This window comes from Pelecanus crispus, chromosome Z, assembly GCF_030463565.1.
Source record: "Pelecanus crispus isolate bPelCri1 chromosome Z, bPelCri1.pri, whole genome shotgun sequence".
NCBI lineage: Eukaryota > Metazoa > Chordata > Aves > Pelecaniformes > Pelecanidae > Pelecanus > Pelecanus crispus.
In genome coordinates this window covers 5,564,823-5,590,822 of record NC_134676.1, presented here as the reverse complement: position 1 = coordinate 5,590,822, position 26,000 = coordinate 5,564,823, and the positions used below count along the sequence as shown (strand labels likewise).

General features: G+C 41.1%; 1 protein-coding gene across 2 annotated transcripts in view; it reads left to right on the top strand.

Moving 5' to 3' along the window:
• Positions 1–1,730, top strand: part of LOC104032213 (SET-binding protein) — a 244,701-nt gene extending 242,971 nt beyond the window's left edge. For both annotated transcript variants that reach the window (XM_075726912.1, XM_075726911.1), the window contains one exon: positions 1,174–1,730. In XM_075726912.1, coding sequence (XP_075583027.1) covers positions 1,174–1,730 — 557 coding nt within the window. The remainder of the gene's footprint in view (positions 1–1,173) is intronic.
• The last annotated feature ends 24,270 nt before the right edge of the window (positions 1,731–26,000 follow it).

Sequence of the window (26,000 nt, the reverse complement as noted above, 5' to 3'; positions counted from 1 at the left end):
CCTTTCTCAAAATCTTGGCTGCTCTGGAAACTTCAAGGATTTCAAACCCAAATGACTGCTTGACAGTCAGGTGTAAATTAAGTTTGCAAGTAGATGTGGGCTGAGGTTAATTTAGTGGGATATTTTATTCTTTACTGAAAAGAAATTCTGAACTCCATCATTTCTTTTCCAGCAGTGCAGAACAGATATGTTAGGAGTGAAAGGGAGCACCAGTTATTGCAATAGCAGAATTAATACATTCTGTTTCTCTCACAAAGGGGTAGTTACTTATAATCCATGTGCAAATCCTGAACTCTGAACAGATGCCACGTTCAGTAAAGGACAATGAGACAATTTAAAAAAAACAAGCAAGGTTTCGTGTCCTAAGCAAAGGACCAGGAGCCAAGAAATGCTGGGTACTCTTTCCAGCTCTGACAATGACTCACAACGTGACCTTGGCAAGAGACTTAACTACTTTGGACTTCATTCAGATCTAAAGTAAGTGATCTGAACCAGGAGTAAGCTTACTTCGGGGGCCATTAAAGCCAATTATACGACTGAGTAGTTTCAGCTAGTATCTGTGGAGATGATAGTAAAGAAACTCAGGCAGGGGTGATGAATTTGCCACAGGTGAAGTGACCCACACAGCTTGTCTGTGCTCCCTAGTTTCAGTAACAAACACTTTTTGTACTAACTGGCACCCATGGAAAGAATTAAAGGCCGGGTTGAAGTCATCAGGAGTATATGTTCAGGGTATAGAAAGTTTAGTAGTTACGGTGGGCCAATATGACAGCTACGCTAAGCAGCCCTTCCTTCCCTCCCACTACAGGTTTAGAAATGAGGATGAAGCAAACCCATGGTACAGCATTGCTATAGAAAAGCTTTGTTGCTTTAGAAGAGGGAAGAGCTGTAGAGAAATCTCTGAGGACTGCTTGATAGTCAAAGCTGTGTTTTAACCTAGGCCAGTAAAAAAGGAGGTAGCAGCAATTCTTCTGGGACTGTAATAAAAAAATCTTCTAACTTTTTTTTAGTTGCTTTTCTATGCCTTTCTCACAGCCATCACTTCTGCAGTAGCCATATTCAGCCTACTGAGCTTGAAGGCATCCAGTCTTCATGACATTGAAAGCGGGCAAAGGAGAGTTTCCACTCACTGTTGTTTGACCCACGCCTGTTTCTGTTCTTTTCTCCCAACAGCCAGCCCACCACTGAAAAAAAGGTTCAAGCGCCGTGAAATCGAAGCAATCCAGTGCGAGGTGCGCAAGATGTGCAACTACACCAAGATCCTGTCCACAAAGAAGAACCTGGATCACGTGAACAAGATCCTGAAAGCCAAGAGGCTGCAGAGACAATCAAAGACAGGCAATAACTTTGTCAAGAAGCGGAGGGGACGTCCTCGGAAGCAACCCCTCTCCTTCGACGAAGACTCCAGAGACCAAATGCCCGTTCTGGAAAAATGCATTGACCTTCCCAGCAAAAGAGGTCAGAGACCAACACTCAACCCTTTGATACTGGAGCAAGCAGCCACTCAAGATACAATCATGGCCACCATCGAGGCTGTCATACACATGGCTCGAGAGACGCCACCTCCGCCACCTCCTCTCCCTCCTCCCCCACCTCCACCCCCTCTCCCTCCACCCCGGACGCCCCGGCTTGGGAAAAGGAAAAGCAAGTCCCCACAGGAGGAAGAGGAGGACGTGAAAGTGAAGCGGCACCGGAAAGGCAGAGGGAGCGAAAGCGAAGGCCTTCCCTAAGGCCGGCGCACCCCATCGGATGTTGGGTGCCGGTAGTGGGGCACGCCGGGACTGAGAGACTGGAGGCACGCGGTCCGCTTTGCCCCTGCGGCAGCACCAGACTCACTCGTCCCTTCGGCGACCAGAACCCATCGCGGAGAGCTGTGCCAGCCGGGGTTCGCATCTTCCTCTTCATCACTTTGGCCCCAGCCCCCCCAGGAAAGAGGGGGAAAGGGTGCGGGAAAGGTGGGGGGTAAGGGGGGCGGGGGGGTGTGTCAAAGTTGGGGAGAGCGTGTATTTTGCAGAGTTTCCAAAACTAATCAGCATCTCAGCATTGCTGTTCTCATACCGTACCCGGAGGCGGGAGGTCGTCCTCGCAGAGAGCTGAACGTTGTCACTAGGGCTGCATGCTCGACTCCGATTCTGTTTGGCGGGCCAGGTGAAATTAAGAGTAACCATCATAGTAGAAATCACTGTAAAAAAGAAAAAAAAGAAACAAAAAAAACCCTTCAAAAAAAGTGTAATTTTCTCAACTGTGATCTTGGTTATAATCTGTTTGAATTTTTTTTTTTTTCCAGTTTGATATACCTACCAGGCTTTGGGGCAGCATAACCCAAAATGCCTGACTCCTGTTAGAACTATATATTTCTTTCTCATTTACTTGCCTAGTTACAACTAGCTGCAATATAGGCAATAGAAAAGTAGAGCCTTACACGCGCGCACACTCATTCTGAGTGCTATCCCAAGGAACGACGGAATATCACAGCATTTAAAATAAGGTGCACATGGATATTCAATTACGATAGCACGTTTCTATGAAGCAACTTGGCATTTTCAATGGCATGTGAGAAAGGGGTCATCCGTCAACCAAGTTGTTTTGATGCTCGGTACATATGAGTAGAGAACAGCAAGACACTTCTGGGGAATAGAGTTATAGTAAACATGGACAAAATCACCAAAAAAAGAATATAAAAAAGATAAAAGAAAAAAAATAGGACAGAAAAAAATAAAGTAAAAAGACAGGGCCCAAACCTACCAGTTCTTACCACCTGCAATTCCCAGTGAAATTGATGGGAAACCCAGGATCCAAATAATTTGCATTGGGTAGCAATGCCTTGATATGTTCTTTTAAAGAAAATAGATAAAGTAGGTTGTTTTAAAAAAATAGAGAACAAAACCCTATGGAAAATAGGTTCTTTCTTGGCAATTATTTCTTAAAAAAGAAAAGGAATAAGTGTTCTTATCTGAAAATAAAAATAAAAATGTTCAAAGGGTATCACCACTGCAATTGTATTAATGCCACTTTGGACATGTTCTCCAAGTTGTGGTTGCCTTAATAAACTAAAAAAAAATTTTTTTTTGTACATAATGTAATTATAAAGCTCTCAGTCTGCATGGATGCAAACTGTGTGTGACAAATCGTCTCTTTAAATGGTCAGTTCAAATTGTACATTTCTCATTCAAGTTGTACGTTAGCCATTGATTTAACTTGGGTAAAATACCCGAGCTCCATTTCCACAGCCCAATTAAAATGTTTAACTAAAACAAAGACTGAACGTGAAACTGTTCCATTGCAGTAACAATGCTTTTAAAAAAGAAGTCAGTTGTTGAAATTTGAAATAGGTACTTTCAACTTTATTTCATTTCTTTTTAAAGTCCTTCAGTGCACTCAACACCTGGCATGGCAAGATGGATATTAAAATGGGAGGGGGGAGGGAAAATTCCAGCAAGGGAGCGGGGATTGGAATTATTTAATGATTCACAAGCCAACTGCTATTCCCTTTTTTGAGAAATCTTTGAACTGGCTTATTGCCAAGGAAACTTCAAATAGCACGACACTAAAAAAAAAAAAAACCCACCAAACAACAAACCCAACAAAAAAAGTCCCCACAAAAAAATATTGTGTTTCTGTTCTGTTATTTATTTACAAAAATCATATCAAGACTATGGTGTTAAAGGGACACTGTAAACATACAGCTCATTATTTTTAGAGACTGATTTTTCTTCTGTGATAGCACCTTAGCTTATTAAAACTGAATGCATTTGGGGTTTGGATCGGGTTGGGAGACTGGGAGAGGGGATTTTTTTGGTTTTTTTTAAAGGCTGGAACAAATCTTGAGATCCTATCTCCTTAAAACTGATAAGAGGGATCGCAGGCTTTTGTTTCCTATTTGTTTTGCATCATTCATCATACTCATTTACGCTTTTTGTTTTCCAATTAATGCAGCTTAGAAATAAACTGGCCGGTTGCTCATTCTGTTACAACCAATTTTGCTTTTCAGTTCTCTTGAATTAGCAGTGTTATTGCCTGAAGTTGTAGGCCTGCAGAAAAAAATGCTTAAGACTCCTCGAGCTCCTCCCTTCTTCCTTAAAAAGCATTGGACTGAGGTTTAGTCGATCCAGAAATCTTTTTTTTCCATCTCTCCCTTCAGCCTGAAAGGAGGTGACAGTATCGCTTAAAATGCACAACAAAATATAAGTTTAGTATTCCAGGTAGCTTGTAAGCTGAAACTATCCAGACAACAACTTATCCTTAGTTTTATCTTCAGTGATCTCTTTATTAGCACCGAAGGACATTTCAATGTGTAGCGAGTGGAGCAAAGGCCTGAAAGGACCAAATTCTGTTATTGAACACCCATCGTGGCTTCAAGACGTGTCAGACCCTACAGCGTGCCGAGAAGGGCTGGATCTGGGCTGGACCTTCCTGGATATGCTGGGATGCAGCCCCCCCCCAGGGAAGGATCACCGAATGGCTGCTACCTCCCATGATCCCGAGCTTTAGAAAAAAAAAAAAAACAAACGCTCTTATCCTTCCAAAAGGTATTATCCAAAATGCTGCTAGAGGCACAGTGCTTCAGGAGAGCATCCACTCAGAGGGTACAACCCTGTATTCCCTTCACTGAGCATTTCACATAGGGCAGGAAAAAAAATAAGATGCCCTTTTGGTCCTAGAGAGGCTAAGGCTAGCGTTCAAGACTCAGTAGCTGCAAGCTGTCAGCATAGGATGGGCTCTACCCAGATGCCTAAGGTTTGGTTTTTGCAGTAAGAAGATGCTGGTGGAGCATGGTGCTGCAGTGCAGCCTTGGCTGTTTGTCCAAACAGCAGCCCAGTGCAGCTGGTCCTGGCTGGCAGGAAGATTAGCTTGTTAATTTGTATGAAAGCAGGCTGAAAATACTGTTAGATGGCACTCAGAATTTGTGTTCTGCATGTTGCATAGTCTATAAATATGATAAGCAAGTTGCTGACAGAATAATATTATAAGGCGATGTACTACATGCAGATCATAAAGGATTTAGTTTTAGGGCTTAAGGCTAAAATCCCACTCCTGCAGTTTATTACCCAACAATATTCCAGTAATGAGCTTTTTGATTTTTTTTTTCCCCTACCACTAGGAAGATTTACTGAGGAACTCTCTAAATTCTCTCTACACATTACCAAGAACTGTATAAAACTGGGGTGAAAGCCCTTTTTCTTATTAAGACCAAAAAGACCTTTCAAACACCTCTGCTGTGTCACAGATTAACACATATCTTAGCATGCTTCAATAAAAACGCGAAACAAAATCACATGGCTGTGAGCCATATGAAAAGAGGCCATGGGTTTACATCCTCTCCGTGGGTCTTGTATTTCTCAACCCAGCATAACACCAGGAATGGGGACAAGCGTGCGGGGAGAGAGGAAAAAAAAAACAAAACAAAACAAAAACCAACCACTTGTGTCTCCAAGAGCTTCATACTGCCAGTTTCTTGAGCCCTTCAATATTAAATTTTCTGTGAAGCACCTTGCATGTTTTTGGGTAACTGTCAAAAAAAAAAAAAAAACCCAAAAAAAAGAAAAAAAAAGTGATAATAATCATCAGGTACTAGGGTATCCTACAGCATGGCCCATGACTCTCCACTTGACAGCAATGCTTTGGACCATTCATGTAGAATATTCTGTTTGTGGTGTTACATTTTTTGGGTAGCATCTGGTACAATGAGGTGCTGGTTCGTCACTGGGGCTTCTGAGCGCTACAGCAATACGACGAATAAACAGGAATCGCTGTTCCATACACAAGGATTTCCCCAACTCTTATTTTCACAGGCCCTGATTCAGGACTGCACTTAAGCACATTTAAGTAGTATCCTGAAGAGTAAAAAGAACAACAAAAAAAAGACAGGAAAAAAGAAAAAAAAAAAAACCAACAAAACAGGATGGTTTTCTGAATTGAGAAAACAAACATCATGCCCTTGCAATGCCTCTTCCTTCCATATTATCCAAAAACTCGGGTGCAGCAGTTCTGAGATAATTAGAAGCACATTTCAACAAAGGACACATATTTGAGATCTCCTTAAGATGCCTGCCTAGGTTGTATAAAACACTACGTAGAAAAAAAAGAAAAAGAAAAAAAAAATGTAAAAACATGAAAAGAGCTGCCAATTGGACAACATGGGGAAGCAGTTCAATCCCATGTTGGTTTGTTTTACTTTTCTTTTTCTTTATTTTTTTAAGCTATTTCTTAAATAATAAATGCACATGAAGTGTTAAATATGTATATACTGTATTTCAAAAAAAATTAAAAAATCAAACGAATGGGGCACAAGATTGTTCTATAAGTCGTGCTGGCTAATTTTTAGTTTGTATTCATAAGTGGTTTTTAAAAGCCTTTTTTAAAGTGTAATTTGCATGTTCTACTTTGATTGTATGTAAACATATTTTAGAGCAAAAAAATGTATTTGTATTTTATTGAATATAGAGGCAAGAAAAAAAACTTGTACATTGTTTGAAATGTTCTTTTTGTAACAGTTTTTATTCATGAAGCATTTTTGTACATTTAAAAATGGATATGGACTTGATGTTCTTTGAGGCTTAGATACATCTGGCATGCTTTAATGTCATGCTCCTTCATGATCTTAGATGTTGGTTTTTAAACATTTTTTTCTAAAACAAAGCTCAGTCTTTTCGCTACCAAATCAGGTTAGCACAGTATAGAGCACTTAACTAAAAAAAAAAAAAGAAAAAAAAAAGTTAATCCTATTCATATGTTATTCATTGTGTGAAATTAAAGGAATTCAATTCAGTCTAACATGAGTTGTGAATTCTTTTGTCTTATTTTCCATCTGTTTCCCATCACTAAGGAGTTTAATAGCTTTTGGGATACTAATACCATGCATTCACAAGCCCTCTTTATGGTAATGGAGAAAAACATTCTTTGGTTCTGTTCTTTTTTCTTTCCTTTATTTTTTTTTTCATTTTCCCAGAATATCCTTAAAAGTTAAAAATGGACTGTGCCATGGGCCCCACGGACAAAAGGGGGATTCGCGCTTTGAGGCTGTGCGTATCACCAAATGAACAGAAACATCCCTGGTCCAAATTGTGTCCCCAGGCACTGGTACAGTAGTACTCGCCACCCAGGTGGGATTTCTCCTCCCGAAGCAGACAGAGCATCCCTCTCCAGATCCCTGCAGGGAAGGGAGTCTCAGGGGCTGGGTTATGGATGAGGGGGTGACGGGAGCCAAGCCTCTCCTCACTGAGCATCAGAGATGAAGGGCTGTAGGCCAAGGGGTATTTTCCATTCTGTGAAATCTCATGCTGTGACTATGGGACCAGGAGCTGGTTGTAGCATGGTTTTAAGCTTCTTTTCCAAGTCGCTGCTGGGAGTGGTCAGCTTCCATTATACAGTCAGCCTCAACATCCACAAGCTCCTCTGGAGCAACATCAGATTTCCTCTTTTTTCTCCTCCTCAGAGAGGATGCACCGCCTTCCCCAGCGGCTCAGCAACGTGTGCATGGAAGCTAAATCATGTTTTCTGGAGAAGGCAGTGATGCTCAAGCGGGATAGATCATGTTTTCTGGAGAAGGCAGTGATGCTCAGGCGGGATAGACAGCTTAGCGTCCCCTCGTGTTCTTCCCTTCTGAAGCTTTGCGGGATGAGTTGGCTTGGTGGGACCAACTCCTCCAACCGCAAACATGACCTCTCTGACTCTGCCATTTTCACAGCTATCGCTTTCCGTTACTGGAGTAGAGCTGCTCCAAAGATCTCACATGTGATGAGGCTTTTTTCTTTCTCTCTTTAACATACCCAGAGCCCCAGCTTTTGACAACAGTTTGCAAAAGTGCTGACATCTTCGCTCACTGTTTTTATCGGTCTCTGTGATGTATAAGCCACTGGTCTCCAACTCTAACCACATATTTTTAAAAGGCTTGTGGTAAGCCTCCCTTGGAAATGTCTGTGAACTGTCAAGCTTCATGCTTGCTGCTGTAGGATCTCAGGACTGATCTCCCCTCCCACCAGCTCTTTTTTGAGATTTACCTCCCACTGCCACTGAGCTCTGCTGTACTTTCGTGGTGTCACCTTGCAGGCATGACAGAGCAAGGCTGGGAGAGCAGCCATCGGGAGAGCGAGAGTTGGGGATGTTGGGTTTCTGTCATTTGGGGGTTGGGTGTGCGAGGGACTCCATCTGTGAGTTTTTCATGCTTTTTTGCCTCTGATCTTTTTTTCATCAGACCATTGACACCATTTACAGTGTCAGAGCACCATACTCCTTACCAGTTTCCTTCTGGACAGGGAGGAGTCTTTGATAAGCATCCCCATCTGCTTTCTCAGGGTAAAGTCAGGCTCTTGCTAGGACATCCCTGCGACTGTTTCATCCCTGCTAACTATTCCTGCACTGTCTGCTCCTATGGCTTAAACCACCTCCGAGAAAATCCTTTGAAAGTCTTAGAAGCAAAGTTTAGGAAATGCACAAGCTCTGGTAGGTCGTAACTTTTTTTTAGGTACTCTTTGTTTAATGAGATATTGTTCTCTTGTCTCATTTTGCATGAGTTCAGCGTTTTCCAAATTTACTTACAATACTTTCATTATTCATCTCTGCCCTGAAATAACTGAAAATAACAAAAACACCAAGTGTTTCAGAAACAACTGTCATCAGAAATAATGTTCTTTTCTGATTATCCTCCTTTTTTTTTCTGAGCATTCTTTGCTCACAGAAGTAGTGAAGCTCTGTGCAAATCTCCTTTGGTCATCCTCCATATTACTGGAGTTTGAATTTAGGAGGGAATTTCACACTCCACCCTCCAGGTATGGATAAAGAGATGAGTACTATGCCTTGGGTTAAAGTATGATCTTAAGTCACTGTTGAGAGCAGAGGTTGTTCATGTCCTCCAGGATAAGGGGGCTGACTGCGGTGACTTTAACTCACCCTCAGCTGTCAGAGACAAGCCTCAACCTCAGCCTCGTGCTCCCTCATGGTACCATTTCACACCAGACTCCACAGCTATCTCATATGTTGAATTTATTTTGTGTCAAGGAAAGTTGAGTTGGTGCAGATGCCTGCAGCTTGTATGCAAGTTGTGTGAGCTTATCTCAGCATTATTTGCTACCCTGTAAGACGAAGCATGCGCACAATTTTAGAACAATTCTACTGTTACTGATTAAGTAGAAAAATTTTCCAGTGACTTTGAGGGGATCAGTGACAGGACCTTACTCAAAACACTTCAGTAAAAAACATCTGGCAAGTTCTAGAAAGCAAAGGGAAGCACAGATGTCAATCTAAAAAAATATATATTTGGCCTTTTATGGGCAATTAGTGAACCACATCACTAGTGCACTAGCACAGAGGTTTCAGAGCTAATAGAAAGTATAGAAATCACAGCAAAGTGTGGCATATCAAACGATCTATGCATTTTTTTACTGTGAGCTGCAGGAATAACTGGTGTGAAAGCACCACAAGAGTTGTAAGAGGAGTTTAACAGAAGGTTAGTGTAATCATAAGTCATTTCATTATGACAATTAACTTTCTCTATAGCACAGAGCAAGACCCACTAGTTCACATTCTCAGCTTATGCAGATCAGCACTATCAGTTTCAAATGTGTTAAAGCAGTTTGCAGGAGCAAAAGATCTGTTTTCATTTTCCTTATGGAAACTATTCATCCCAAAGTGGCTTTGGAGTGCCACTAGTAATATGATGTAATACAAACTACTGTTGTTTGTTGCCTGTAAGAAATGTCATATTGACAATACAGACATTTATTAAAAATCAAGTGTTTGGAAAATTGATTCAGCAGCACCGGTAGTCAGATCACCATGGTTTTATAAGAACTGTGGTGGAAAAAAGATGGGAAAAGAAGCTGAGAGTCCTTGGGAAAAAGAAGAGACATAGTTTTGTATGGATCAGGAAGGTATTTAAGTATTAATATCTGCTTCTTCTTGGGACTCTCTTGTACTTCAAAAAAATTCTGAAAGAATTCTCCAGGTCCTAGGTATCATGGAGTACATCAGCCCTGCATAAATCAAGCATATAGGAAGCCCAGTGTTTCTTCTGCAGTGCTTGAAACAGATGTAGTTTGTATGGCATCTGTTTGCCTGGTGGGATTTATCCCCTTCTGGATCTCCCCCAGTTGGTGACGCAAAGCACAGAACAGGAACCCTATCATCTCTCTATCCTTTTCCAGGTGACCCGCACCAGAAGAGGGGAAAAATCTCTGGTATAATTGTTTGACTGCCCTTGAGCATCTTTGAAAAGGCATGAAAAATTTCTTGCCTGTCTCCATTCTACTCCCACACACGCTCATATCTGGCAATTCTTGAGCTACCCCACAAATGTTATTGGTAAATAACGCTCCAACTGAATCAATAGAAGTTTTGTCATTGACTCAAAGGGAGCAAAATTCCCTGCTGCGTCTCCCTGATTTAGCATGCGACAATAGTATTTGTGGACTCAAATACCTCTTAGAGTCTGCTATTAGCCTTGCCCGATATTCTGTTTATATACTCAAAGAACAAGTATATCAAGCAGAAAATTAGTTAAAAAGGGCAAACTGTGAAAGCCTCTGCAAGGTAAAGGCAAGGAAGAGAGCACATGAAGAGCATCTGCGGGTGAGTATTTTCAGAGCATGGCAAGAACACAATTAGAAAAGGGATGAAAAGTGATCTCTGAAGGAAGCAAATGATCATGTGGCAGAGCTGTAATGAAGATAATCACAAAGGAGGGCACTGCTTAGTTTTCTAGAAGACAGCAAAAAAAAAAAAAGCAGCACACTTGAAGGGGAAACAATGAGTTCAGAAACACAAAGGGACATTCATTGAAGGGAGGGAGAGGGAGAGGCTGGAGGATATGAAGATTTAGGTCATGGAGAGAGTATAAAAATGGATCTTGCGACAGAAGATGGAAGAGGCAGCCTGCTTGCTTACCAGGACTTTATTGCTGCTTTCTAAGCTGACACAGCACTCATCATTTATCCTCATTAAACAGCTACCATCAGGGCATAGTTAGTGACCATTAGTCCTCAATGCTCTCTCTTTAAACTGCAGATAAATAGATAGTTACTACAAGAAATAAAACTTTCTTTGCTTGAATTACTGGTCCTTACAGTTTCCCAAACTTCTGGTCAAGGATCAGCAAATGACAACAAAGGTCTTGCAATAAAGACAGCAGTTGTACAGAGGTCTTCTTGCAAAGATGGGACTTCAAGGAGGTGCCCTCTCTGATATAAAGTGACTTAGCTTCATTTACTTCAAAGACATTATAATAATGTTTAGGTGCTATTGATCCCATAGCTTCTCATGGATGATTTATGCTGATTGAACATCTATGCACTTATCTGAGGGTCAAATACTTCCACCCGCTATGCATCTCAGCAACTTGCTTTCTCATGGGGATGCAAGGTGCTTTGTGCCCAAGAACAAGCCATTGTGCAATCCTATTTGTTAGAGGAGGCAACTGAAACACTGAGAAAATGAGGTCCATATCGTCCAAGTTGTACAGTGCTATTGGGTACTTCCATTTTGAAGTACCACACATAGCTCTGTGTTTTCTGAGTATTTTAAGAAGAGGCCATGGAGGTAGCTGAGGGGCCTATTACAGACAGACTTTCCAAAATGTGGATCTTGGTGATTTTTGTAAAAGTGTGAATAAAATAAAAACGAAGAATCTGGGTTGAAGCCAGCTATTAGGTTTTTGCTCACGAAACCATGAGAAGGTTTTTTTGTTTTGCTTTGTTTCCAAATGGTGGTTCACCAGAATGCTATCTCCAGAATGGCCAGGCTGACACTGAGGGACCAGATCCTGTCAGCCAAGAATGACTTTGCTTTTTCTTCCTGAAAAAAAAGGGGAAGCAAGGAGGCATAGCTTCTCTGGGGTCTGAATCACTGTCGTCTCAATTCAGAAAATCACATTAGCACACACTTATGGAAATTCGGGACATAATATAAACAAGAACTTGCATTTAAGCTTTGGTTAGTCCCACTGACATCAATACAATTTAAACACTTTAAAATTAAGTAGATGATTAATTGCTATTACAAAAATGAGCATTTACTCAACTTCTAATTCCAAAACCTAGTCCCAGTTGGCCAAACTGAAGCTTAATTATTTTATTGAGCAGAAATAGGAATTGATCAACTCCTGTTTTAAACAATCTCACAAGGTGTTCCTAGCCCCAGGCCTCAGTTTACCATGAGTAGTGCTTGCATACATTGATAGGACTATTTGTTAACATTACCAAAAGACTGTGAATTCCTTGCAGGAAAGGTGCAATTTGTAGAAAAGAACACCCTTATCAAGACTCCCATGACAGGACATTCTCTCCAAGTCAGCTTCTTTTTCATTTCTTTTAACCATGAAAAATGAGGCCATGTCATTTACACAGCAAAGTGAAAATGAACTTTTAAACCAGGGCATGGGTCCCTTTGTCCTTCTTTACTGCAGCCATATGTTTCTGTCCATCCTTCATTACCTCAAAAAATAACATGAAATCCTTTCTTTTTTCAGCTTTCTATAAATAGTTCTCAAGCACATCTGTTCACGTTGGGCAGGTTTCTGAGGATACTAGCTATGTAGTTTTGGATAAGTCATAAGGCTGTCCCAAAAACGATAGCTGTCTGGTCTGACTGCTTTGATATTCAGATCACAGACTGGGCAAGGATGTTGTGGGTGAATCACTGGAGGTAAAGCATAAATGTTTTGCTCCATCTGCCTTGGACCCAAACACTGACCAGGCAAAAGAGTATGAAATCCCTGACATGGCAAGAGAATCCTGAATTCCTTCTTGCTAGGTTTCTGGATGTGCATGTGTGGGATCTTTTGAGAGTTATTGCATGCACATAAATCCAATGGCCCTTTCCAGGCTTAGCCAACTTGTGTTTCTGCCTCTGTTCCAGGAAGTGGTATCTTTGAAAGACCATATCAAACTAGTACATTGTGTTTCCTGCACATCCTGCTTTATTGGAGGTTAATTCCTTCTGACGCATGCAGTCTGCTGCTGCCAATTAAGTCAAATGTATTTTACACTTTACTTTTCTGTTGCCTTACAGGCTTTAGTTGGAAAATATTTAATAAATAAAACTTGCCAAACATTGTTAAATGATATGGTCTGATGATTTGGAATAAGCACCCAGACTTTAATACATCAGAAAGGTTGAGAGAGGGGAGGAGGAAATTCTGAAACGACACCCAGCTGGATGCCAACCACACAATATCCAGCCGCCAACCACAGTGTTAATCTCTTGCTGGAGGACTGTTGCAAAAGCAGAAAATAGGACCCCAGGTCAAGCAAGGCATATAGAGTTGTTTCTCATGAAATGACACTGCAATGTGTTATTCTTTGGTAGAGGAGGATAAAAACTGACTGCGCTGGAAATGCAGTACAGACATGGGACCAAATGGACTCTTCCATTGCAGTCCCAGCACTGCCACCTCACATTTTTCATCCGTTTCATCATGGTTCCTGCATTTATTCCTATTTTCTGTTTCTGTGGGGGATCTCCAAGTAGCCTCTCTTTCAAGCTTCAGAGAAACAGCTGGGACTGCTGAGGCTCAAGATCTGATAAGAGAAAGTACATTCACTCAGGGTCAGCTGAGACACCAGGATATCCAAAATATGTAAAAACCCATCAGATCTTCTGAATCAATTAGATTTATTTTATGATTATTCTGTGATCCCACTCAACACTAAGGTCCTGCTGTGATGAGACCAGTCTCCAGATAGGACATCAGTCACGTTCCTGGATGAGATTATACTCTAACCGGAGAAGATAGGCAGCAGGTCAGAAGCAGCAGAAATACAATCAAAACGATGAAACGTCCCAGCATAGTTGACACCATGTATCAGTGACACAGCTGAGTACACCATTTCAGGTTCCTGAATGGCTTCATGGACCTTATTGCCATTACATTACTGGCAAATTTTAGAACAAATTTCAGATACGAAATCAAGACCAAGGGAAGAGAGCTTTCTGCTCCCTTTCTTAGGGAACAAAAGAAAAGCTTCCTATACAGCAACTGCTGTGTACTTTACCCAAAATGATGCTTTTAGATCTTCCATGGCATAAATCATCACTGTCAGAATCACTAAACAAAGTGCCCAAAGCAGTTTGGCTCGATGAGAAAACAATGGTTAACTGCATTCTGCTTGTGAATCCGTACAAAGATCCTCACAAGGGATGTTCATAGCAGGAGTCTTCTGGAGAAAAAAACTATCACTGATGAAAGAGGGTTATGTAATTATGGGAAAATCCTTGACAGAAGAAAAGCAAAATTCTCATTTTGTAGCTGGAGACAGGGTTGATGCTCTAATTAGAGAACAGCTTGGAGAAATTCAATGCAAATGCAACATGCATCATACATCATACTTGAGTGATATAGTGGCAGTAACAAAATAGTTCATCAGCATCAGCTTGGGAGCTCAGCATTCTAGCTAAAGTTGATTTTTAAATTTAAACAAATTCTCTGGCAGGGAAGTACCTTCAGCAGTGTACAGCAGTACAGATTGGCAGCTAGCGATGAGAGAAAGAGGCAATCAGCACTCCTTTTATCCAGAAAGCTGCTTTTTAAATCTTTACAAAAGTGTATCAGACAGAGCTGAGATACTGACTCAGAAAACACATCTGTCCACTGCTTCCATGAAAAAAAAGATAAGATGATAGCACCCAACACATTGAGTATTTCTAGCAGTACTGGATTGCATGTTTGTGATTGCAACAGGAGGTGGAAGATTTTTGAGATAACACTGGAGTTCCGGTCAGTATTTTTTACTCTTTTTCTTTATCCACACCTGCCTGTAGATCTTCCTCACACATTCTGATTTTTCTGGGATTCTCAAATATATTCCATTTGGGAAATAATTAAAGGGAAAATGCACATGGTCTTTGACAACAGCAACAATAGTTACTGTAGATGATTTTTTAATTCATTGACATTAACGCGCTAAAACAAGGTATCTTTACTTCTAAGTTATTTTATAGTTGGTTCAATTTGTTCAATAACTAGCAGTACATGATGTGAAATGGAAGCCACACAGCAACTTGTGCTTGTTCTGCTGCAAAACTGTTTCTGGTTTTGGTAGGCTGACTGAGAGGTACATAAAACCCTCTTTTCCCTCAAATTCACTTATATGTTTGTCAATGTCTTTTAATGTTACAGCAAAGGCTCACCAGGGTAGTAAGTTCTGCCTGCTACATTTCTGGACTTTTAGTTAAAAGGTTCTGATTTTCTATCCATTCTAAATAATTCCAGTGCAATGGCAGCATATATGTACAATCTAGTTATCTGTGTAGAGAGCCTGGTGAAATGACCCCAGGCTATACATCAAGAGCTGGCTCTGAAATCAGAAATGGTGTAATTATGTATTTAATTATGTCACCTAAGGGACAGAGTCACTCAGTCTGGTTGTATTGTTGCTATCTAAAATAATATCTCTACACCAAGGTGTACTTGTGTTGACACTGACTTGGAAATTTTTGATCTTTGTTGTTAAACAAGCATACATATACAACTTACAAGCAGACTTCAGAGTTGCATCTTCTCTCATAGTTTATCTGTAAGACTAGAATTGGACCTAGGAGTAGAGGGCCATGATATAAATATACTTTCATAGTGTGCCATTGTTCTCCAATACTCTTATTTTCACTCCTTACCTCTTGCTTATGTTTATTCCACATAACCAGTCTTATCAAGATTTCTTCCCCCTCCTTTTCATCCCTTCTACTAGCTCTAATTTCTTGTTTAAATCCGTTCTATTTGGTATTAGTGAAATATGCTGCAAAGCAAGAGCAATTGGTTGCTTTCTGGCCTACAAGTTGTGTTCGAGTTGCTTAAAGAAAGGCATTTATTTGCTATAGTTGATCCCAATTTTATCTCATTAGGTTCTTATCTTCCATCTCTATAACCAGGTTAGATTTTTGGTAACATTTTTATAGGAAGAAACATAATGCTATTTGGGGGAATAATTTATGACCTTTGAGAATACCTTCTTTCTTGATTTTTGAAGGAAAAATGAAGGATGTTCATGATGGTTGAGATAAGGAAAAAAGTAAAATTTGTAGATGTTTTCTGAGACAGTAGCTGGCTAAGTTGGTCACATAGGTGGTAGTGAGTCAATATTGAATTATCATCAGGACACCAAGAAGTTTTTTACAAACATTTCTTTAATGTTTAAAGCTGAAGTGACTAATGATAATATGATGTCCTTTTTAAAATGGAGAATGGTCCCATGGTATAGCTCAAAAATTAGTCTCTGAAATATTTTCTTATTAATCTCTGTAAATTACTCTGATTATCACATTCAATAGTACATTCATTTCTGTCCTGTGCAGCAATACAGTGAGTTTTCATATATCAGGTGCCCTTATCACCTCCCAAAACTTAGGCTATGAATCAGCACAATGGAGTGTCGTGGTTTAACCCCAGCCGGCAACCAAGCCCCACACAACCGTTTGCTTACTCTCCCTCCGTGGGATGGAGGAGAGAATCGGAAGAGTAAAAGTGAGAAAACTCATGGGTTGAGGTAAAGACAATTTAGTAAGTAAAGCAACAGCCGCACACGCAAGCAAAGCAAAACAAGGAATTCATTCACTTCTTCCCATCGGCAGGCAGGTGTTCAGCCATCTCCAGGAAAGCAGGACACCATCACCAGTAACAGTGACTTAGGAAGACAAAACACCATCACTCCGAATGTCCCTCCCCTTCCTTCTTCTTCCCCCGGCTTTATATGGTGGGCGTGATGTCATATGGTATGGAATAACCCTTGGGTCAGCTGGGTTCAGCTGTCCTGGCTGTGCCCCCTACCAGCTTCTTGCGCACCCAGCAGAGCACAGGAAGCTGAAAAAGTCCTTGACTGATGTAAGGACTACTTAGCAACAACTAAATCATCAGTGTGTTATCAACATTATTCTCATCCTAAATCAGCACTTCTCACACAGCACTATGCCAGCTACTAGGAAGAAAATTAACTCTATCCCAGCCGAAACGAGGACATGGAGGTATGATAATTTGGGGAGGGAGCCTTTGAACATATGCACTGATAAGTCATGAAATGCTTCTGTGTAGGGATGGCTACCGAGCTACATCTGCCACATCAAGATCAACAGACCTGGATGATGTGCCGATCAGGTATGGAGACAATGCACTAGCTGAATCCCTGTAGAGCCTATTTTCTTCTTCTTCTGTGCAAGATGAACAGAAGCTGCAAGGAAGGATAAGAGGCTAGCAATGACCCTGAGGGTGTAAGGGGGCTGCATACGCAGGGGAACATATTCCTACAGGTGTAACACACAGAGATTGTCATATAGGTCAAGGGAAGAAAGAGGGCTAAATCTTTTTTTTGTTAAATAAAATTTAAGACTACATGGCACAAGTGAACTAGGAACCAGTTCATCAGCCTCGTGTGTATCCCTTAAGGAGATCTGACAACATTCATTAAACCCTGAAATTAAACAATGGTGCTGAATCTGCAATTATATTGGAACCAGTAAATTCAATTAAAGGGAAGGAGTATACTTTATTTGAACGGCTCACTTGGTGGTTTTTTGGTACATGTAAGTAAGAAGATAAAGAGAAAATGCCTGTTAAATAGCTCTTTATTCGGATTATGCTATGTCAAGTGAAGAGCAGACTCAGAACCTTACACAGACTCACACAGTACAACAGAGCTCATAAATAAGGAACAAGCACTCAGAGAAGATGTGGGGTTTTGGCTCCAGATTCCTAGCTTTTCTTCATTTCTCTGTTATCTTTTGCATAATTTGTATTAGTCCTTCCCAAAACACTTAGCTTACGGTCTCATTATACTGGAGAATGTATAAATATTAGTCCTCCAAAGAGCAGTGGTAAACTTAGAAATACCAAGTAGCTGCCTTTTAGAAGAGAAAGACTTAGGAAATGGGGTACTAGAAACATAGCTTACCTTCTCCACTCTTCCACAGGACAAATTATATAAACCTGGAGAAAATCTAGAATACTCCTGGACCTAAGTCCTTGGCAAGGTACCCTTCCAAGCTACCACCTTGCCCTAAACATCTACTGATTTCCTTCTGTTTTAGAAGCTCCCCAGGTTTGCAACACTGGATTTCAGCACAACCCCACCTGGCTGGTCAGGCTCCATCTACATTCACAGATAAGCTCTTTCTCTCACTGTTTTATTGTAGTGGTTTTTTGGGGTGATGTTTTTATTACATATCTGATAGAGGAGATGTCTGTCAGAGGAAGTTTTGTCTACTACTTTCTTTCAAAGCACGGTAGATGCTTGGATGTTCTCCGGCATGTCAAGAAACCAAGTGTGAGTCTGTCACTTCTCTTTCCTGGCGGAAGAGTCTAGCCAGAGAGCTGGTGTACAAACACATGGCATCAGCTGCAGCTGCTGTTACTGCTTCCTTCCGTTGTAAAGGAAAACAGTTTTCTTGGCTTCTTTCCACTGGAGGCTCTGGGCTTTGATCAGAGAGCGGTGGGTGGTGTGTCCCTGAAGCTCTGACTAAGATAACTAAGACATAAAGACTGTGGTGTTTTTTTCAGGCACGCACCAGCCCTTAGCAGGTTTGAAAACTGCTTGTTCAGCAGGCTAACACTAATCATCTCCTCACCCTGCTTTTCGCAGTCAGTCGTATCTTGAGTTGCCTGGGTCTTCCTGTGCCTGTGCTGGGAGTTTAGGTGTTCACTTTGAGATTGCAGAGTTGGCTTCAGGAGGCAGATAGATACTTTAAAAAGCTTCTACATTCTTAGCATCTGCTTAGCCATTTGCAGCAGCCATTTTACTGCAGGCCTTGAGGGTAGATCGGAAGGAAAAGAAAAATGGCTTTCAGGATGGATTAGTTTTGGGAAGAGCATTCTGTGCCAAGGGCAGTGCAGAAAGAAGTAAACATTCAAGCAGACAAGAATGACATCATTTATTCACTGGAACTGACAGGGGCAATGTGAGAAGCTGTAAAAGCAGATAAGAGGACAGAGGTTTGAGGGCAAGGCATTAAAACTTGACACGGGAGAGCTAAGCAGCAATGTTTGTCTGAACGGTCCTGTGTCTACACTGCGCCTACCCAAGCCACACACCCCACACTCAGAAGTGTATACACATTTATTCTTGCTGGAATATCATCTGAACTGTGTTCATAGGGTCTTTACTGGTTCATCTTGATAGTCTGAGCTTTCAGAAAAGTGGAGCAGAAAGAAGGAAAGTTCAGTTACAGTTTTAGGAAAAAAACTGTGTTGTAGGGTTGTGGAACATTGGGGAACTGCTTTATTAGTTAAAATCAGAGGTGGAAAGAAGTTTGATAAAGTGGGTTGAATAAAAATACCTGAGTTTGGATTTGAAGGAAAAAGTGTCATTTTCAGAATATTGCATGTCTGGCACAAAAGAAGGAAAACAAAGGATTTTCCACAGAACTGGACTATGATGTTCTGGGGAATGAGGACAGTTATTTTGCTTGTGGCTGTAATAAGTTTCAAGTGCCAGCAAGATCAATAGGAGAAGCTGGAATGACACCAGCTGGAAGATGAGTCCCAAATATGGAAAACCGAGAACAAGGCTAATTCTGTAAGTCATGGATAATAGCTGTCCTGAGTAAAACTAATCTCTGTGCAAGGCTTGATATTTCTCATGGAAACCAGCTCACTTCAGTCCCTACTCCTCCAAGTAATGATACCTCCTCTTCTCTATGTCCTACTTGTGCTGCAGTGTAAGTGGCCTCTAAAACGGTTTTTGTTTTCTTCTTTGGCCTTGATCTTTTTCAGTAATATGACTTCATTCATTTTTAGACTTTTGTGTGCTCGATTCATCCTTCACCTTGTTTTAGATATGCATATTTATATTCAATGTATGTTCTAAGTAAAATACTATTGATATTAATATCCTGTGGAAAAGCTATTTAAGAGCTAATGATTTCCCTAGTCCTTAAAAGGGAAAAGAATTTGGCCTTTTTTAATATTAGAGAGGTATCATGTTAAACTACCAGTAGTAGTACCAATAGTAGTAGTCTTGATTTCTCCTTAACTCTAGGCACTGAGGCATTCAATTAAAGAGCAAAGTTGGCCTGGGAGCTCTGTGGACTGGAAAGAAACTCCACTGGATGTTGATTTAGAACCCTGGTGATCTGGATTGCTTATCATTGTCATTGATTATAAGAAACATCTGGTCTACAGCCTCAGTCCAACATCTGCCCCAAAAGCAGGACAGTGTCATAGAGTTTGGGTATTCACAGCGTTTGTCTGGTCTTCAAACCCAATAGCTCTGACACATTGCTGCCTTCTACAATCTATACATATATATCCAGTGCTACAATTATTCATTATTTTCTAGGGGAAAATAGTCACTTTTACAACACATAAGTAATCCACTACCCACTTTCTGCCCATAAATATTTTGCTTGGTTGCACTGGGAAAGATGGAGAGAGAGCGAAAGAAGGGACTCGCTGGTTGCCTCACATGCTTGAAGTACACTTAACAGAGATGACCCCTGGGGCAAGCTTTTCTTTCCTGCCACAACCTTGAGAAGAGGGAGCACCAGTAAGTTGGTACATCTGCATGGAGGTTTTATCTGGGTTTTCATTAGAAAAGGGATATTTTGTGTGCTTGGCCAAATTTAAAACGTTATAAACACAGCTCATGAAATGCACCTGCTATTATAGCTGTTGGCTGCACATAGACTTCTTCAGTCACACCTTGTGAGGTATTTTTCAGGCAGGGTGGGTGTTTTTTTGTTTTGTTTGGGGTTTTTTTGTTTGTTTTTTCTTAAGCTGATACAAGAAAGGAGGAAGGATGAGGGTTCGTAGGAATCATGCACTTGGTTTCCATGAGAAGGTCTCCTGTCAGTTTCTGGACTTAGAAGAAGTAGTGGAAACTGGATTTAAAGATTGAAATGATCTTTGGGACACGTGCCTTCTTACCCACAGCCGTAAAAACTGTTCCCTCCAGTGAAAAGGATGCACGCACACAGACATGCACTCACACTTGTCCAGTATACAAGACAGAAAACAGCCATTGTATAAAAAAAGGAATTTAGCTCCCCAAAATCTCACTGGAACATCACATCTGAAGCCCTGCTTCATCCAGAAATACCATTGGGTGGAATGGACTTTCTTATTGCGGTACATTGTGATAGTCTGTATATCATAATTCACATTCTGGCAATTTATGACTGTCCTTATTATCTACTGACTCCTGTCAATGCATATATATACTTGTAGAGGATGATTTCAAAGGCTTTTGTGATCTAGATAGGAAAACAAACAGTTCAGACGCAAGACAGGCCAGGTACGAGACAGCCCTGCCCCAAAGATTTCAGAGACTTCTTGTGAATAGATAGAGATGGCTGTAAATTTCTAAGTGAGAATTAAAAGTTGTGTCACTGTTACGATGCTTTCAGATTATAGGGTTACACCTATAACCATTGCTTTCTGTTTCTTTTCCAATTTTAAGATTTCCCTCAGTTTCCGTGAGCAAAGATTCTCCAAGTTGGGGAATAAGACATTTTCTTGTAGAACATGTTGATACGTAAGTACATAGAGAAATATGGTGTGTAAAGCCAAACAGACTAGATTAGTCCAGGAGATTTTTCCTCAGTAGGCACAAATGGCGAACATCCACTGATTGTTTCCTCTGCAATCAGGCTGGGGAGAGAAAGATCTTTTTTTTTACAAGTTTGTATGATATAATTTAAGTTATTTCATTTTTCCTGTTAATGCAAGATCCAACAAAACTAGAAAAGAGATGGTTTAGGATGTTGGTATACCTTTTACTGAGTAGTATTTGCTATTATACTTGTTAGCTTACCCTGACTATCTGTTGTGGCTGGTTCAGTATGTCTTTTCCCACTGCAATAAATATTCTTAGCTGTGATTTAAAAGAAACGGCAACTGCCTCTGTGTTTATTTAGATTTTATGGCCCATTTATTGTTTCTTATTCTCTTAGCTGAGGATAATTATTTTTTAATTAATCATACATAAACAAAACATATCATCTCTAAAAATGCCTGTTAAAAAAACCCATTTATAACAGTAAATATGTGTACGCTGAATTGCAAATCACATACTCTGATTATTTAGTTATATTGACCATATGGGGGTTTTTTTGCTTGTTATTTGTTAGATGCATTGAGGAAAGGAGAGAAAAGGCGTGCAAGGTATCAATTCAACATTATTTTGTTCCTGTAGAAAAGGCCAGGGAAAAGAATCTGGCAACTTGCCTTGACATCAACCATCTGTAAATTCATCATTTTTTGGCTCCCTAGGTAATTTAGTTTCAGCCAAAATGAGCATTCTCAATGTTGACAAATGGTCTTGCTACATTTCCCCAACAAAAGTAGTTTTGTAGGAGATTTGACCTTATGGAACTCTTGTTTCCCTTGAAAAAACTAGAAGTACAAGAAAAAATCTTTATGATTAATTGCCACTATTGCCACTTTTTCAGCTATTGGTTCAATTAAGAACATGACAATGGGTAGTTTCACAACACTGCTATAGTTCAGTGACGGATTCATAAACTCTAGGGAGTTTGAATATGCATTTTTATAGGAAACCTTTTCCTTGGTAAGGACCAAGCAAGATTTTCTGACACCTTTCCTGGCTCTCCTATTAAGGTATGCATTACTTTTATTCCAGAACCATATCACATCCCCAAAATGTAGTAGGGTGACAAGCTATATGCATAGAGTCCTGGACCATATTCAGCTTCTACGCTGTAGGGTATCCATCTTTGATCTAATGACTCACAGAAATTGTTAACTTCCGCTGAAAGGTTTCTCTCTTATGGAGTGCCTGATTTCCCATTTCACCATTACAATTATAGAGTTGAGGGTAAAAAAAAGCATCACATAAAGACTGTATAGTCCATTCCCATGCCTTAAACAGAACACAATCCATTATGTCATTCATGCAGATGTTTGCCTAACTTCTTACTGAAGACTTTCACAACACCCCTAGGTAATATAACGCAATAATAAATCCCTTAATAGTATTAGACTTTCAAAAATCCTGCTGCAATTTCATCCCATTATTGCTCATCCCACACCTAGGAAACAAGGACAACAGTTCTTACTTTGCTTCTTCCTCCTAACACAGTATTTTTTACGTGTTTGAAAATGGTTATGATGTTTACTCCTGCTTTCTCTATAAATTAAATAACTTCAGTTATTTCAATTTTTCCAAGCTGTTCCAATCTCTAAACCTCAGATCATTTCTGTTACCCTCTCCTGAATTTCTTCCAGCCTCCACTTGATTCCCAAATTTCTTCATTTGTGGTGCTCAAAACAGAACAAAATTGTCCAGCTGAAGTTTCAACAATGCTCATTAGATAGGCTCATTTCTTCTATTTATGCATCCCAATAAGGTAGTATCTTTTTTATCACCACTAATGGTGTTGATTTTGTTCAGCTCGGTATTTGCTATGACATCTTTTCTGCAGGGCTGGACCAGTCATTGTCCATCCTGAAATTTTATAGGGTTTGGGTTTTTTTTTTTTTATACCACAATTGTTCCCTATTCTTTTGACTGAAGTGTATCCTTTTTCTTCAGGTCGTTACATCCATTTTTACAAGATCAGCTCGAATTCTAAACCTCAGGGAGGCTTGCATCCTCCATTTCTCTTCAGTTTCACATCATTTGCAAGTTCAATAGGCATAGACTTTCTTCTATAATTCAGGTCATTAATTAAAATATTACAATGCTGGGCATATCCCTGCAGAACTTCACTGGCAATAAATCATTGATAACCCTTCAGCTCTGCGTTCACATCACATAACTTTTGTTTGGACTGTACATCCTTATTTGCCTTTAAAAAGTGTCGTGTTAGTGTCAAAGGTACAATCACACCTCATACCTGTCATACCTCAGTGTGTCACGGGGACTAAATGTAGACACAGTCCAGGTCTCACAGATAGAGTTGGGCTTTGGAAGATAAGAAATTACAATTCATTTCACTGTAGGATTAGCAGCTTTGACACAATTATAGACTGACGTGGCTGTTTCAAAGACATCTTGAATGATTTTTATTGGAACATTTTCCTACTTTCATAGCGAAATGTATAGCAAAGTTGGCATGAAGCTTATGGTTTAACACATTATCTAAATGAGTTCTGAGAAAACCTTGTCTTCTAAGAAATCTTTTATGTGCTTGGCCATGTTTCCTTCCTGATCAATTCTGGTTTATATGTTCTCCAGAAGATTTGGTTTATGTTTATGTGCTTCATTCTCCAAGATACATCTCTTCTCTTATTCATGTATCTTGCTTGTGTACCTTCCTTAACCTCCCTGCTTCATTGGTCTGGTCTTATTACTTAGTGTCCCCTGCTTAATATTAAAAAACATATATTGGTCATAGGATTTGATGTAATGTTGAATCACTTTCATGTGGTTCATGCTTTGCCCTCAACAGCCCAAAGACATTCATTCATAGATGCGTAAAGGAAGCCGTTTTCAAACAAATTGATGATTTCAAACAAATCATCCTAAATATTTTTTTTTTTTCCTTGGTCTATTGGTAGCTATTAAACAAGCTGGTCTCAATGTTATGTTTGGCTCAAAAAGTACCTTAGGAAGCTGAATGGGTTTTTTTCTACACTTTTCCCTTAGGCATCTGCTAGTAGGCACTGTTGGAAGATAATTAGCGGTTCACTCAATAACCATACAGAGCATCTGGATTTGTAAACTGCTTTTCTCAGACTGAGCATTTCTTAATATGACACCTGTGTAGTTTCCGACAATAAAGTGATTTTGCCATCAACAAGAAATTTCAGTAGAGAGTAATGAGGAATTTCCAAAGGGCTCTTTGGAATTCATTTTCAATCTAAATGTGTTCCCTACTAACCAACCCCTGTGATTAGGTGCTTGTGTATACGGACTGGTGTCATGACCCGAACTGGGCTGCCCAGAGGGGATCGTGGCGGTTCTGTGATTCCCTTGGGCTAAATTAAGGTGAAATGGCACCAAATGACCAATTAAACGCTTTATTGATGGTAAACACCCACCTGAACTCGGAAGGCACCACGATGTGGAGGGGATAAGGGGGACCCTCCCGTTGAGCCGCGGGGTTCAGCACAGACCCCCCTGCTTTCCGAGCTCCTTTCCAGAGCGGGGCCGAGCTGCGGCCGGGTCCCATCTCGCTCTCAGGCTCGGTCAGGGGGTGATGGGCACCAGGAGGCGGCCCGGGCCGGGAAAGCACCGCCACAGGCCCCGCGGGTCCCAACCCAAATACCGGGGGTGCGCCCGGGGCCCCTCGGGGCTGGGGCCGGGCCCCGCCGCTCGTCCCGCCCCCCCGGCTCCTTCCAGAATGTTCTCTGGCTCCCGCGCGGGCGCCGCCGGGGGGGTGGTGGCGAGGGCCCTTTCGGGGGGGTGAGCCCCTTCCTCACAGGGACCTGCGGGACCCTCGGCCCTCAGGGGCGGGGTGCGAGTGCTGCGGCAGCCTCCCGGCTCCGGGCCCTCGGCTCCGCACCCCTGGGGCTGGGCAGGCCCCGGTTTGTCGCTGTGGAGACCTGGACGGGTCTCTTGGCAGGGCTCGACTGCCTGCCGCCATGTTGGGGCATCAACGCTTCCAGGCCCTCACAACTGGGGAAGTGGCCGTGTTTGAAAGCCACCATGTCCTTTCCTTTTGAGAGGCAGATTAGCAGATCTATCAGACCTCATCTGAGCCAGTCAGCTAAGCAGAGACATGGTGTGGATTCATTTCCATGCGCAATAAAACCAGATATCTGATGGTAGAAAAACTAAATGGCTTTTTACTTCAGCAAGAATAGTGTTTGGTACCTTAGTAACTTCCAAATCATTCACTTTCATGCTTCTAAGAGGACTCTTGGTTATCACTTTTCTCAGTTAGGATTTTCTTTTTGTTCTGTGCTTTTTTTCCACAATATTCTTTGCCTACTCGTAGAACAGTTTCCCCCTCAGCTGTTTGAAAAAGCTGCTCTTGGCCCTTCTCTCCCTGATGATGATTGTGCCTGGCTGTCGCCTGAGGTGGTTAGCGCGGGACAGCCGTCACGGCCAGCAAATGATGGTGCTCTCCTGCTCAGCTGTACCTTCATGCTCACCTCTGCCACTGAAAATTCAGTTTAATAG